The sequence below is a fragment of the Xiphias gladius genome, chromosome 6 (assembly GCF_016859285.1).
Source record: "Xiphias gladius isolate SHS-SW01 ecotype Sanya breed wild chromosome 6, ASM1685928v1, whole genome shotgun sequence".
Lineage (NCBI taxonomy): Eukaryota > Metazoa > Chordata > Actinopteri > Istiophoriformes > Xiphiidae > Xiphias > Xiphias gladius.
This window is the reverse complement of record NC_053405.1, coordinates 26,786,433-26,799,611: the sequence shown is the minus strand read 5'-3', so window position 1 is coordinate 26,799,611 and position 13,179 is coordinate 26,786,433. Positions and strand designations below refer to the sequence as shown.

Below are 13,179 nucleotides of genomic sequence, written 5' to 3'. Positions count from 1 at the left end.
CAGTGTTCTTTAGTCCATTTCTTCGCTGTCTGACACGTTGCTCCAGAAACTCCCATAGGTGTTCAACTGAGTTGAGATCTGGTGTCCGGCATATGAATCACATCATTTTCATATTCGAATACCATTCCAACATGTATGGAAGCATCTGCGTGTGTTATCCTTTAAAGGCACCCAAGAGCTTATTTTCATGAAGTTTTGGCCAAAAATGTGTGCGTGGAACCAGAGAGAGCAGCCACCTGGAAACCAAGCGAATGCTGCGGCAAAATATTCACGGTCCGCTTTGTTTTATTTGGCAAATATGGAATCTGAGACCATTTTCTTTTTAAACAACAACATATAATTGCATAGTAATATAAAGCTATAGGCGACATAAGATACCTACTTGAACCAAATAAATATCAAAATTTAAGTTGATGTGATCTCTGATTCTGAAAGTGGCCGAACGTTTGGTGAAGTGGAGAAGCAACATTGTGCCGTTGATCTCTGTAGTAAACTTCACTGTTTATTACATACCTGTATTTTACATACTTGCATGTAACTGCATGCACATACTGTATAGATTCGGGTCATGCATTGTCACGTGAACGCATGACAATACAGGGCATGTATACATGGACAAGTGTGCAGTACAAGTATAAAGTGGCAAGAGATGCCAGTCAGGGAAAGTACAGCGCCTCAGATGTTTGCTGAGGTGCGGAACTTGGGTAAGTGCTCTGGGTTATATTTCAGCACCGACGACTGGTTATTGTTTACAACTCAACATCTGAATCTCCGGGAACAAATTGTCCTGTTTTGAAGAATCGGGCCCCAGTGTCACCAGAGGGCGCATGACTTGTTTATCGCCCCCCCTTACACCCTACGGTCTCTGCCAGTCGAGGTGTGCGTCCCCCTTCTTAAATTCCCATTTCAATGTGCTTTCGCTGTCCCGAGTGAAGAGTGAAATGGTGCCCGGCTAGGAGAGTAAAAATGAAAAGCCCGCCCGCGGGGGGCTCCAACCTTTTGTTATTCACCGCGGCGAAGGCGATGACCCCTGCATTTCCTCATCACGGGCTGATCACGTTTTCGCTCGGCCAATCGTTGGCCGCGAGAGTGAACGGGCAGCGGCGCTATAAATACAACCTGAGAGCCGCGCATGAAGCAGGAATGAACAACAGGAGAAACCCGCACGGCAACCACTCATCCGGAGGCTCGTTCCAGCTTTTCGTCTTTTTCTACACTTAACACACGGTGAGGGAGTTAGGACGTTTGTTTGTTTACTCACAGACATCTGCTGCTGGATTTGTTTTCCGGTGGTCTGCTGCTGAAACTTTCCCTTTGTTTCAACCTGTTACTTCAATGTTTAGATCTTTAATTTCCTCCTAAATAAATTATATTTAATGTTGCCATGTTTTAATGGGGTTTTTTTCCGCTTTAATTGCCTTAAATGAGCTCTTATCAAACAGCCATCTGAATTAGAGCAATAGATAAGCAGGATGTTGCCTGAATCCCTGATGTTTGTTGCATAATATATTATGTCAAAATGTAGTTATTGTCTTGGAAAGTTTCCTTTTCAGCAACATTAACTTTAACCTCTTTTGTCTGAGGCTTGAGCGATGTGTTTTTTTTGTCGTTTTTGTGGGTGTGGGCATATCATCTTACATGTGCATCCAGATACAGTGGCTCCTCTGTGCGAAGCTTAGCATTTGCCCTCTTCACTCTGTAGGTTTTGGGGTCAGGAAAATGGCCACTTCAGCAAGTTCAAAACTGAACAAAGCTGTTAAGCAGCAATACATGGATCTCCCTCAGGGGGAAAAGGTCCAAGCCATGTACATTTGGATAGATGGGTCTGGAGAGGGACTGCGCTGCAAGACCAGAACTTTGGATTCTGAACCCAAGAATATTGAGGGTAAGATATGTCTCCAGTATGATCACTACCAGCATTCATGACAGCATGCAGTGAAACAATGATTGAATACATTTTGAATCTTTTTAAATAGATCATTGATTTCAGGTGTTTTCCTCTGTCAGATCTTCCTGAGTGGAACTTTGACGGCTCCAGCACATACCAGTCAGAGGGCTCCAACAGCGACATGTTCCTGATCCCCGCAGCCATGTTCAGGGACCCGTTCAGGAAAGACCCCAACAAGCTGGTGCTCTGTGAAGTGCTCAAGTACAACCGCAAGCCGGCAGGTGAGCAGAAAAAGAACACACCTGAGCGTCATTGCAGTTAAAGCTGTCTTATACTCTACGACAGCTAATTTCAGATGTTGTTCCAACAGAGACCAACCTGCGCCACATCTGTAAACAGATCATGACCATGGTGGAGAATAACCACCCGTGGTTCGGTATGGAGCAGGAGTACACTCTCCTGGGCACAGATGGACATCCCTTTGGCTGGCCCTCCAACGGCTTCCCAGGTCCACAAGGTTAGTGTCAGGTCACTGGCTTCTGTCATTGTTAACAGAAATATAATACATTAGAAATACTAATTGCCAGCCGAGTGTTAATGTTTAGTTTCTTTCCATCTGATTAGGGCCCTATTATTGTGGAGTGGGAGCAGATAAGGCATATGGACGAGACATAGTGGAGGCGCACTACAGAGCCTGCCTGTATGCTGGGGTTCAGATCTGTGGAACCAATGCTGAAGTCATGCCAGCTCAGGTATTGTCCGGTTGTCGTCTTTTTCTGTTGTTGCACTTTCATGGCCAAATGCATTTTAGTTGTCAAATTGTTTAATAACCATTAGTGATCGGTTAATAACACCGTCTGTGTTGTGTTGCAGTGGGAGTTCCAGGTTGGGCCTTGTGAAGGTATCAACATGGGTGACCATCTGTGGGTTGCTCGCTTCATCCTTCACAGGGTCTGTGAGGATTTCGGCGTGGTGGCGTCCTTTGACCCCAAGCCAATATCGGGGAACTGGAACGGAGCTGGCTGTCACACCAACTTCAGCACAAAAGAAATGCGAGAGGACGGTGGGCTGAGGTAAGGATGAGTTTTAATTGGATCAGTGTATGAAATAATGTCTTACAATGGCATAATTTTGAATTTGGGTTTTGAGTGTGTTCCTAAGCTTCCCTGTCCCTCACAGAGTCATTGAAGACTCGATCGAAAGGCTGGCAAAGAGACATAGGTATCACATCGGGACCTACGATCCAAAAGGTGGGCTGGACAACGCCAGGCGCCTCACTGGTCATCACGAAACCTCAAACATCGACGAGTTCTCAGCTGGCGTGGCCAATCGTGGCGCCAGCATCCGCATCCCTCGCTCAGTGGGGCAGGACAAGAAGGGCTACTTCGAGGACCGCCGTCCGTCTGCCAACTGTGACCCTTACAGCGTCACAGAGGCACTGGTGCGCACGTGTTTACTGAAAGAAGAGGGAGAGGAGCCCACAGATTACAGCAAATGAACAGTCTAAGACAAAGAGTCAATACTAGTACTGTATTTAGCCTTGTGTCTATTTCAAGACTCTAAAGATTGATCTCTACCTTTTTGAATTTTTACTTGACAGATAAAATAATGACGTATTCCTGCATTCTTTGTGCATTCAGTCGTATGCAGAAATTCTGTATCTCTAACATAAACACTGTCTTTCTGTCAGCAATGTATTCTGTCATGGTAGCTGATAATTTGTAAAGAAGAACATAATTGTTCAACTTGTACCAATGAAAACGGATAAAGTGCAGCAGGATTTTGCTGTAGATCCTGTAACCATGACACATAGGATCCCAAAGGTATTTGAATGTTTTTAGCAGTCTTTGTCTCTGTCACAGTAGTGGTTTTATACTGTTGTAGATAGTTAAGGTCATTAAGTAAGCTAATCTCCTTTTTGTATGTTTTTTTTAATAATGCATGTCTGTTTTGTCTGTTTTTTCACTTGTAAATGTCAATAGCTAAATATCTTTAATAAACACCTAACATTTTTTACATCTGACTTCTGTCTGCAGTTTAGTCCCTGTTTTGCCTGGGGTTATGAATTGACAGAAACTGGTTTGAATCAGCTGATATGTGACTGGTGTTAGGACAAATGCACTGTAATATTTAACAAATGGTGGTTAATTAAGACAAGGAAAATGCACGTAATTCTACTTATTCAAACAGCCAAACAGACCAGAGCGCTATAACAAAGTCAGCTTGATGTCAAACTTTTATAGGGCTTTCAACAGATTTATCAATTACTGTAAAGGCAGTGACAGCACGCATGTGAGCACACTGACTTTGCTGACTCCTCAGGGCTTGCTCTACTGTGAGACATGTCAGTCCAAGACTAGTGTGTGTGACTATCCTTCTGGTATGTTGTTTTGACACAAGCCTGTATAACCTATGAACTAGTTCATAAAATAGGCCAAGAATGTAAAGGGAGGGCAGGGAGTTTCTACCAAAATCTGCATGAGGACTTGTGAACCTGGGATATGGATGCATTCAGGTTGAACAGCTAGTTGTGCTGTGCACTGTATAACTCACTGTATTACATTAGTTGCCTAAACAAGTTTAAGTAACTAATACCTGTTAGTAATTATATAAAAAATTTGTCACAATTATTGAACAGCATCAAATGATTTTGAGTAAGCTAGTCTTAAAACATGTAGGGAGGGCCTCTCTAATGCCAGAGAAGCCTATTATTCATCATTAATCTATGTATTCCTATAGCTCACAGTAGTAACGACTTCATGAGCTTCTTTAATGATAAAATTCTAACTATTAGAGACAAAATTCATCACCTCCTGTCCTCGACTGGCACCGATTTATTCTCAAATACAGGACCTTGGAAGCAGCTGTAAAAATGATATATATTTAAACAGTTTTTCTCCCATCAACCTTCACCAACTAATCAACAATTTCTTCATCTAAACCATCAACTTGTCTCTTAGACCCCATCCCAGCTAGGCTGCTTAAGGAAATGTTACCCTCAGTTAGCAATTCTTTACTAGATATGATGAATTTGTCTTTATTAACTGGCCATGTACCACAGTCCTTGAAAGAAGACGTAAATAAACGTCTTCTTAAAAAACCTACTCTTGACCCAGGTGAACCAGCCAGCCATAGACCTTTATCTAACCTTTCCTTTCTTTCTACGATCCCTGAGAAAGCTGTTGCCCTCCAGTTGTGTGACATTATACATAACAATAGTTTATTTGAGGATTTTCAGTCAGGATTTAGAGCGGCTCATAGCACAGAGACAGCGCTGGCGGAAGTTACAAATGACCCTTTAATTGCATCAGACAAAGGTCTTGTCTCTGTACCTGTCTAGTTAGATCTTAGTGCTGCATTTGAAACTATTTACCATCATATCCTATTACAGAGAACGGAACATTTATTTGGAATCAAAGGAACCATTCTTAGCTGGTTTAAGTCCTATTATCTGATCAATTTCAGTTTTTACACATTAATGATAAATCCTCCACATACTCAAAAGTTAGTTAAGGAGTTCCACAAGGTTCTTTTAGGCAATATTATCAGGAAACATTGCATTGTTATGAAGATGTTACCCGACTGTACTTGTCAATGAAGCCTGATAGAAGGTCCATAGAAGCATTTCTGCAAGTTCACCGCATCATCCTCTACCCACCTTATACACGTTTACCACAAATGATTCTCAATTCTACTTTGCATTTCTGCTAAACATTTTCTCCAACCACTGGTAACTATTTATTTCACTTTAACATGAAAATCAGTTTTCAAAAATTTTAAAAAAGCTTGAGTAATTCATTAACTCACCACAGAGACCATCGGGTCTGCTTTAATTATTCGAAAGTCTGCATTCTTGCTGTAGGAGTAGTTATAAGAGCAGGAGAAGTGGAAGTCCACTATGTATCAAAATGAAAATATAATATAGCTGACCGAAATAAAAGCAGATATAGTGTTCAAGTTACTGCTATTAACTAAAGGTGTTGTATTTTGTATCTTAAATAAGTTTATCTTTGAATGACTTAACCTTACCATTTAGGAATTTATCCTAAATTTAACATGACCATTAGTGTGTCATTGTTTATTTCAGTCTAAGGGCCAAGCACTGGGATCACTGGTGTCAATAGGGTGACGGTGTGACCTAAAGAAGCTCTCCAGTAAAAGTTTCATCTCACTCTCTAAATCTGTTGTATAATCGTGTCTTTTCCAAGTGACCTTTAGTGAGACATCACAAAGTCTAGATGTAGTTTTCTGACAAGTAGCTGGTGAAGAAAACAGCTGTTGTCTCTGGGCTGAAGCCCATGTATCTGTCATATATAGACAGATCTTTATGAGTGGCCAAAGAAAAGCTAATAAGTAGCAAGCAAACACATAGACTAGGAAACAAAGGGCAGTTCTGAAATCTGAAAAGTAGTTAGTGCGTTAGGGGAAAACAGCGTAAGCTTGGGTGACCCCAGTGTTAGTTTCATGCCATGCTTTACTCATTGATCTGTACAAAATTATACCTTGAAGCAAGTTACCTTATCGCTTCATTTAGTGAAAATGTAGGTGTATTTGTGTTTGTTAAGGACACATCCTATACAGTATATGACAGCACACTAGTGGGTTGGCGACTGTTTTCCTCATAGGGGCAAAATCTGTGTCCAGAGTTTTGTTGTCAATGTAAGCACATTTAGCTTGAGTTAAAATCAGCCCTAACTTGGGTCAAATTAAGGTTTTAGTGGTAAATGTAGTAGTAATAGATAGAGCACTTAAATCATTAAAATGGGAAATTGCACTTTCTGTTTGTGAGGACCAAACTGAGTTGCATGTATTTGTCTGTGTGTACTCATTTACTTTGTCACATGAATTCCAACTAATATCGTGACAATTTGTTCCAAATAAAATCACATTTGGAACAAACAGTTCTTCTCACAGGTAACATGTCAGGTTTGCAAACAAAATAAAGCTGCATTTGGCCTCAATTACAGCAGGGAGCAAAGTCTGGTCAGCCAAACTTAATTCAAAGTCTATTTCCACAGAGGTCCTATATAAGTCAATTCAATTTTATTTATATAGCGCCTTATCATAACAGAAGTTATCTCAGGGCTCATGTCATATAGAGCAGGTGTAGACCGTACTCTTTATAGTTATATTTACAGAGACCCGACTTTCCCACATGAGCAAGCACGTGGCGACAGAGGCAGGTAGAAATCTTGTACAGAACCCGGCTCATGGTTGGTGGCCGTCTGCCCCGACTGGGTGTGTTGAGACAGAAAGAGAGAAGGGCGGGGGGGCATAGCACAGTACACTAGTAGTAGAACTAATAATAAGACTAATAATGAGACTTATAATAATATTTGAAGCAGTGGGTGCTGAGCAGGATCTTGGGGGCAGTAGGTGGTTTGCAGTCACAGAACCAGACTCTGCAGCTCCAGAGGCAGAAAAACCTGCAGAAAGCGACAGGAGGAGAGAGGAGAGAGACGAGAAAAGCAGAAAACTACGGGGAGAGAGGAACCCCAGTTAGTAACAAGCACTAATGGGTTATGAATGCTTACAGATGGAGAGGGAGAGGAGGAGACAGGAGCTAGGTTCATCATGGGAAGTCCCCCAGCAGTCTAGGCCTATAGCAGCATAACTAGGGGGTGGTTCAGGCCAGGCCTGAGCCAGTCCTAACTATAGCTTATAAAATTTCTAGTATAGCTCTTTATTTTCCTCTTCTTGACGTAGCATGGATGTGATTATATAAGATGCAGTTGCAGTGCGTGTGGTGGTATTTGATTGCAGCGATGTATTTGCAAGCACTCTGAGAACACACCAAATTCGATTTGGCTCGGAGTTCACTGCCAAACGAAGACGCCCAAATCACGTTGCATCGGCCTCCTTAAATCACATCCTCAAGCTAAGCAAGCTAAGGCAATTTTACTATACACGTAAATGTCACATGCAAGAGACATATCAGACAAAATCAGATGTATGCAGTCAGTCGCGTATTTTGTCACTTTTTTAGTAAAATGGACAGACAAATTAAGAAGACATTAGAAAATCACTTCCACAACAAACAAACCTAGTGGTTTAGGCCATCAGCATATATTGTAGTAATGCCTGAGGAAGTGGAAATCCATTTGAAATTGCCTGTATTGTGTGCATATATTTTACTGCATATTTACTGTTGCACAACATATTCAAATGTTTCTATTGTATTACAAGTGGTCCCCCTCTCCAGTTTTATCCTGTGTTATTTGACCCCACTGTAATGTGTGTACAGAGGGGCGTGAAAGTGTATAAAAGCATCACTTTGGCAAATATACTAGGATAAACATTGATATTTCAGATAAAATAACCTGGGCGGAAAAACTGCACAAAGAGGAGGGCCCATGAAGAAAAACATAACGCCTCGAGCCTCGTTTCCATGGCAGCCGGAGTCTAAGCTCAGGCAATCTGGTGTGTGGAAGAGAGGTGGGGGTGGGTGCTCCATACCAAGCTATTACATAACAACAGGCAAGTCAAGGGTATGTATAGCCCACAGAACAAAGAACATAGTTCAGCTGCAACTCTGGCTCTTTTTAAAAAATCTCCAGAAAAGACAGTGTAGTATCACATATCAAGACATGCTACATAATCTCACTTTGACTTTTTCATCACACAGTAAATAAAAAGGCATCTGAACTGCAATTCAATCAGAAGCTCTAAACCTAATCAGATATCTTGAGTCCAGACAGCAAATGAAGCACCATCCTTGGCTGGGTTAGGTCTAATCTCATCACATGAATGCTGTCTCTTCTGCTTTGGAGGCCCTTTAGCCCTCGCAATCACCGCTATCACTGATGACAACAAGACTGGCTGTGTTTCTTCCACTCCCCTGACCACACCACCACCCCCCACCCACCCATTTGTGGGTTTGGGGACATGTATTGTAAACCGTCGCAGTGTGGCTGTCCTAATGGGTGGAAACTTGAGCAGCTGTGAAAGCAGAGCTGCACAGTTAGACAGAGAGGTTAGAGGACCCTGGACAGAGAGGCTTGGACAGAGGTCAGACCACCACCAATTGTGACAAACGTCATCAGCATTTCAAACAAACACATGGCAGTTTTATGATGAGAACCGTCCTGACTGTCACGATTAAACCTGACCTTAAAGCTTAGATCTTGTTTTTGACTAGTAGATTGAATACAGTCACTGCAATACTTTTCTACAGCACAACAAGGTTCAAGTCAGGTTACATCCAAATTCAGCACAAAAAACTCTAATCTCTAAATGTATGGACAAGGAGATTCTTTGTGAGCTTGTGTGCCTGTCCTATTAAGTACGGCCATCCTGCGGCACGTGTACCACAGCTGACCCAGTGATAAGAAACATGAGAAGGCAGAAGAAGAAGCGACAGGACTGAGAATTAGCTCAATGCATTTTAACATCCAAAATTCATGTAAAGAGGCACACATTCTCAATTCATAGGATGCAATGGAGAAATAAGTGATAGGCACTGTTTTACATTTAAAGTGCTGCAATAAAATATGTCACACTTGAGACCCAGGGATAGAAAAAATAAGTCTTAAATGAATAGTTTTACACTTTGAGAAACAAGCTAATTTGATTTCTTGCCAAGGTGTTAGATGAGAAGACTGACACCACTTTATTCCATTGTCTGTTTTGATACCACTGACCGTAGTGTAAATATGAAGCTACAGCCGGGAGGCAGTTAGCTTAGTTTACCATAGGGACTGGAAAGAGGGGGGAACTGCCAACCTGGTTGCCTTTCAGCTTCATAGTGAGAACAAGACTCCAGGAGGTTACTGCACCAGGCCAAGAAATAGTCCAGCACATAAACCCCTGTAGAACCACAACTTCATGTTTTTACACTTTGGTTTTTGAACAGATTAAACAAACAAGATATAACGTTAAATATGCTGCATCCATGTCCTGTCTTTCGGACCATAATAAACCTAGTTAGGGTTAAAAACAGTTAATGTCGGTCTTCGAGTTGTAATTCCACATTGCAGATATTAAGGACGTCTGGCAGGTACAATATCTCCCATTTCAACAAAACAACTACAGAAGTGTCAACAAACTGTTGACCGCAAAGCTGCCATCACTAGCAGTTACATCCTTTAAAGGGGCCTTTGTATCTGGTTTCACTTGTTAATGAACTGCTGCAAATACCTAAGACAACAAAAAGCTAATATTTGCTTCAAGATTAGCAGTGGGGGTAACCATCTTGGAATAATGCATGAACGCTCCCCAGTCTGAACAACATACGGTTTTCTTATTTTTTCCCATTTTGCTGAAATTACGTAAATGCAGCATTAGTGAGCTTTAGATGTGTTACCTTTGGACAGAGCTAGTTTACCAATTTCTCCCTGCTTCCAGTCTATATGTTAAGCTACCCACATGGAAAATGTGCTTCATTTGCTTTCTTGCCGAGAGTTACGTGAGAAGATCAATACCACTCTCATATGTATTACAGCCCACAGCCAGATAGCTTATCATGAAGACTGGAAATGGGAAAAGAGCTAGCCTGGCTCTGTGCAGTAACCCCAAAAAGTTACTTCCAAGTGGATTTCTATTTAATAGGGTCCCATACAGTCATTACAATCGCTACACTGTTGTGATTCAGTTTTGGGTTTTACAGCTCCTCACTTTGGCGCATATTGTATGAAAATGGACAGTTTCTACAAAAAATAATGAATTTTTCAACGTCATGTTATTTCCTATGTTTTTTATGTCAACATTTCTGTTTACGCCCACAGAGAATCCGCTCACGAGACGGGTTCTAGATTAACGAGAAGTTGTTTAAAGTTAATGAGAAAAGCCCAAGTGCTTCTCATTCAAATGAGGTTTTCGCACCACATTGCTGACACATACAAACAGAAACCCAATCATGAATTTTAGATTTGTCACCCACCTGCCATGGAGGTTTGTGTTGTATCCATATCAATGTGATCATATGTGATCGTACACTGATCGTGCATCAGTACCATCAGTTACGGGTGTTAATGTTGTTGCTGATCTGTGTATATATGTAAGTAGTGGCTATAATAATATATAAATATACGTGTGTGTATGTATATGTATGTATGTGTGTGTGTGTGTGTGTGTGTATATATATATTTATATATATATGTATGTATAGCCCCACCATTAAAACTGGTAACCGTTATAGCACATGATGTAAAGTATGCTGATCTGCACTAAAAGTCATCAAGCTTCACCTGTTTTTCTCCTCCATGTTAGAACAGGCTAGACACTTCTTCCCTGACGGTTTTTTTTCCTCCAATCCTGTTTTGCCGAACTCCCTGGTGTCAAGTTGCCCATATACAGCTGGGACAAAAAGGTCTTTTTTATGTGTGTGTACACATGCCTTATAGCAAAGTACATTTTGTTATTTAGAAAATTTACAAATTGCAACGTAGTCTTGAAAAACGTGACTTTGCCTGGAACCTTAATAACTTCATACAACAAACCGGTCTCTATCCTGTAGTTTAAACTCATCAACAGTGAACTCCTCTTTAAATAACTTTTAAAGACATTTAATCTGAATATAATTAAACGACATAAATCAATCACTGCTACAATATATAATTGATATGTTTTAAGTAAAAACAACCCACAGCCAGTTGTTTTCATAATTGATTTGTTTACTTGGATTTTCTTTCTCAACAGTTTCTTTCCTTGGTCCTCTTGTTGCATTTTCTCCTCCCCTATTGTCAAAACCCATCCTGCAGTTTACAATCCCCCATTCCAAGACCTTCAGGAACCTTGAAGGCAACACCAACCCCCATCCTCCAGCCCCAAAGATAATGGAATTTCCCAAAGGTCACACAAGTAAGCACAGGGTGCACAAAAACCAGACAGAGCCATGCCTGTGGGGCTGATGTAACTAGAATAACATAAAAAACATAAATCAGCAGTTCAGGGAAAAGGTACTGTCACAACTGTACCTTTAGAGTTTCTTCATAGAAATTTTCAGAAAACATTTTATATGGTATTTAACGGATTTTATAAACCCAGAAGGCCATAAAATTTTTTAACCATTCAGTTCCCCAGTGGCATTCAAAGTCTTAAACCACGTTAACAACCATGTCATGCTCGACACACTGAGCTTCACTGAACCACATGCTACCCTGTGCTAAGAGATAACTAGCCCGGGACAAATGTAGGATGTTCCTGTTTGCCTCAAAGCACGAGGTCAGCTCAAGACAGGATGATTTAACGCTTCCTTTGGTTTTGCAAACTTCTGCAAGTTTTGATGTAGTATTAAAATTAAAGGGAATTCGTCAAAAGACTCAGATTCAGTAATTCCAAAACAGACAATTGTTGTAGTGTTTTAAGTGTCCATCTCCATATAAAAACCTAAGGGAAAGTTGGAATTTTGAGAAATATGCTCTCTTGAAAAGATTGATACTGGCCAGACTTGATTGGCTCATACCAAATCTAACAAAATCCACCTTCCACTACCTCTAGCTCACTAGTTCTCCTATCTGTTATGATGTTTTCGTCTGTGTCTCGGCAGGAAAGCAAATAAGAGTATGAGCTGCTCTCTCAAATTTCAAAATTTCCTCCTAGGTCACGTTTTGAAACTCAGCTGTTAGCTATATTGAGTTTCATGATGGTCAGCTTGGTGGGAATATGGGGGGTTCTTTTAGGCGCTGTACCTTTAAAGATACAGTTTGTGATGTAAATAAACTGGTTACTCTATCACCAAATTTATTCGTAAATCTATATATAGTACACTAAACAGTAAACAACAGCTAAATCTAAGTTTTAGTGTGTGCAATTAACAATCAAACTCTTCTATAAATGTGAATAATCCTTTAATTAAAACGGTGTAAAAAAACTGACATTATCCCTCTAAGTGGAATAGTTCTAACTGTTCTTGAAATTTAGTGTAAGCCTTTCATGATACTAAAGCTGATGGTTTTCAACTAAAGCCCTGTCAGCATCAAGTGCTTGTCAAATTCGATTGCCAAAGGCAGATCGTAATAAGAAACAAAAGCAAACTATATTTAAGGCAAGCTCAGTCATGCCCTTATTGGGCTCCAAATTAGATCACAGTCATGAATAGCAAAAGTAGTATAGTACAAAATCAGTGTAAAATGAGAAACTACAGGTGTGATAGTAGCTGTTAACACAACCAGTCAAACTGCCTTTTTAAAAGACTGAGAACAAAGAAGGCAGGATTTCCAGGGGGCAAATTCAATATGGAGGTAAACAGAATGGAGCCGCAGTTCAACACCCAGTGTTAGCAAACACTTTCGTTCTAAACTGATCCCCTCTCAGCACTCTCATCTCCTTGTGATGAGAGTGCTAGGAGAGGC

The 13,179-nt window shown here is 40.8% G+C and overlaps 1 protein-coding gene across 1 annotated transcript; it reads left to right on the top strand.

The window, feature by feature from the left end:
* Window positions 1-1,108: 1,108 nt before the first annotated feature.
* glulb (glutamate-ammonia ligase (glutamine synthase) b) lies at window positions 1,109-3,911 on the top strand. The gene is made up of 7 exons (XM_040128863.1): window positions 1,109-1,227; window positions 1,703-1,885; window positions 2,008-2,169; window positions 2,259-2,405; window positions 2,513-2,640; window positions 2,762-2,961; window positions 3,068-3,911. Exons 2-7 carry the CDS (start codon window positions 1,720-1,722, stop codon window positions 3,384-3,386), a joined length of 1,122 nt encoding a protein of 373 aa, XP_039984797.1. The 5' UTR covers window positions 1,109-1,227; window positions 1,703-1,719; the 3' UTR covers window positions 3,387-3,911.
* Window positions 3,912-13,179: the final 9,268 nt, after the last annotated feature.

Coding starts and splice junctions, on each gene's coding strand:
- glulb (XM_040128863.1), top strand. CDS start 1,720: ATGGCCACTTCAGCAAGTTCAAAACTGAACAAAGCTGTTAAGCAGCAA. Junction 1,886..2,007: donor TGAACCCAAGAATATTGAGG/GTAAGATATGTC, acceptor TTCCTCTGTCAG/ATCTTCCTGAGTGGAACTTT. Junction 2,406..2,512: donor CGGCTTCCCAGGTCCACAAG/GTTAGTGTCAGG, acceptor CCATCTGATTAG/GGCCCTATTATTGTGGAGTG.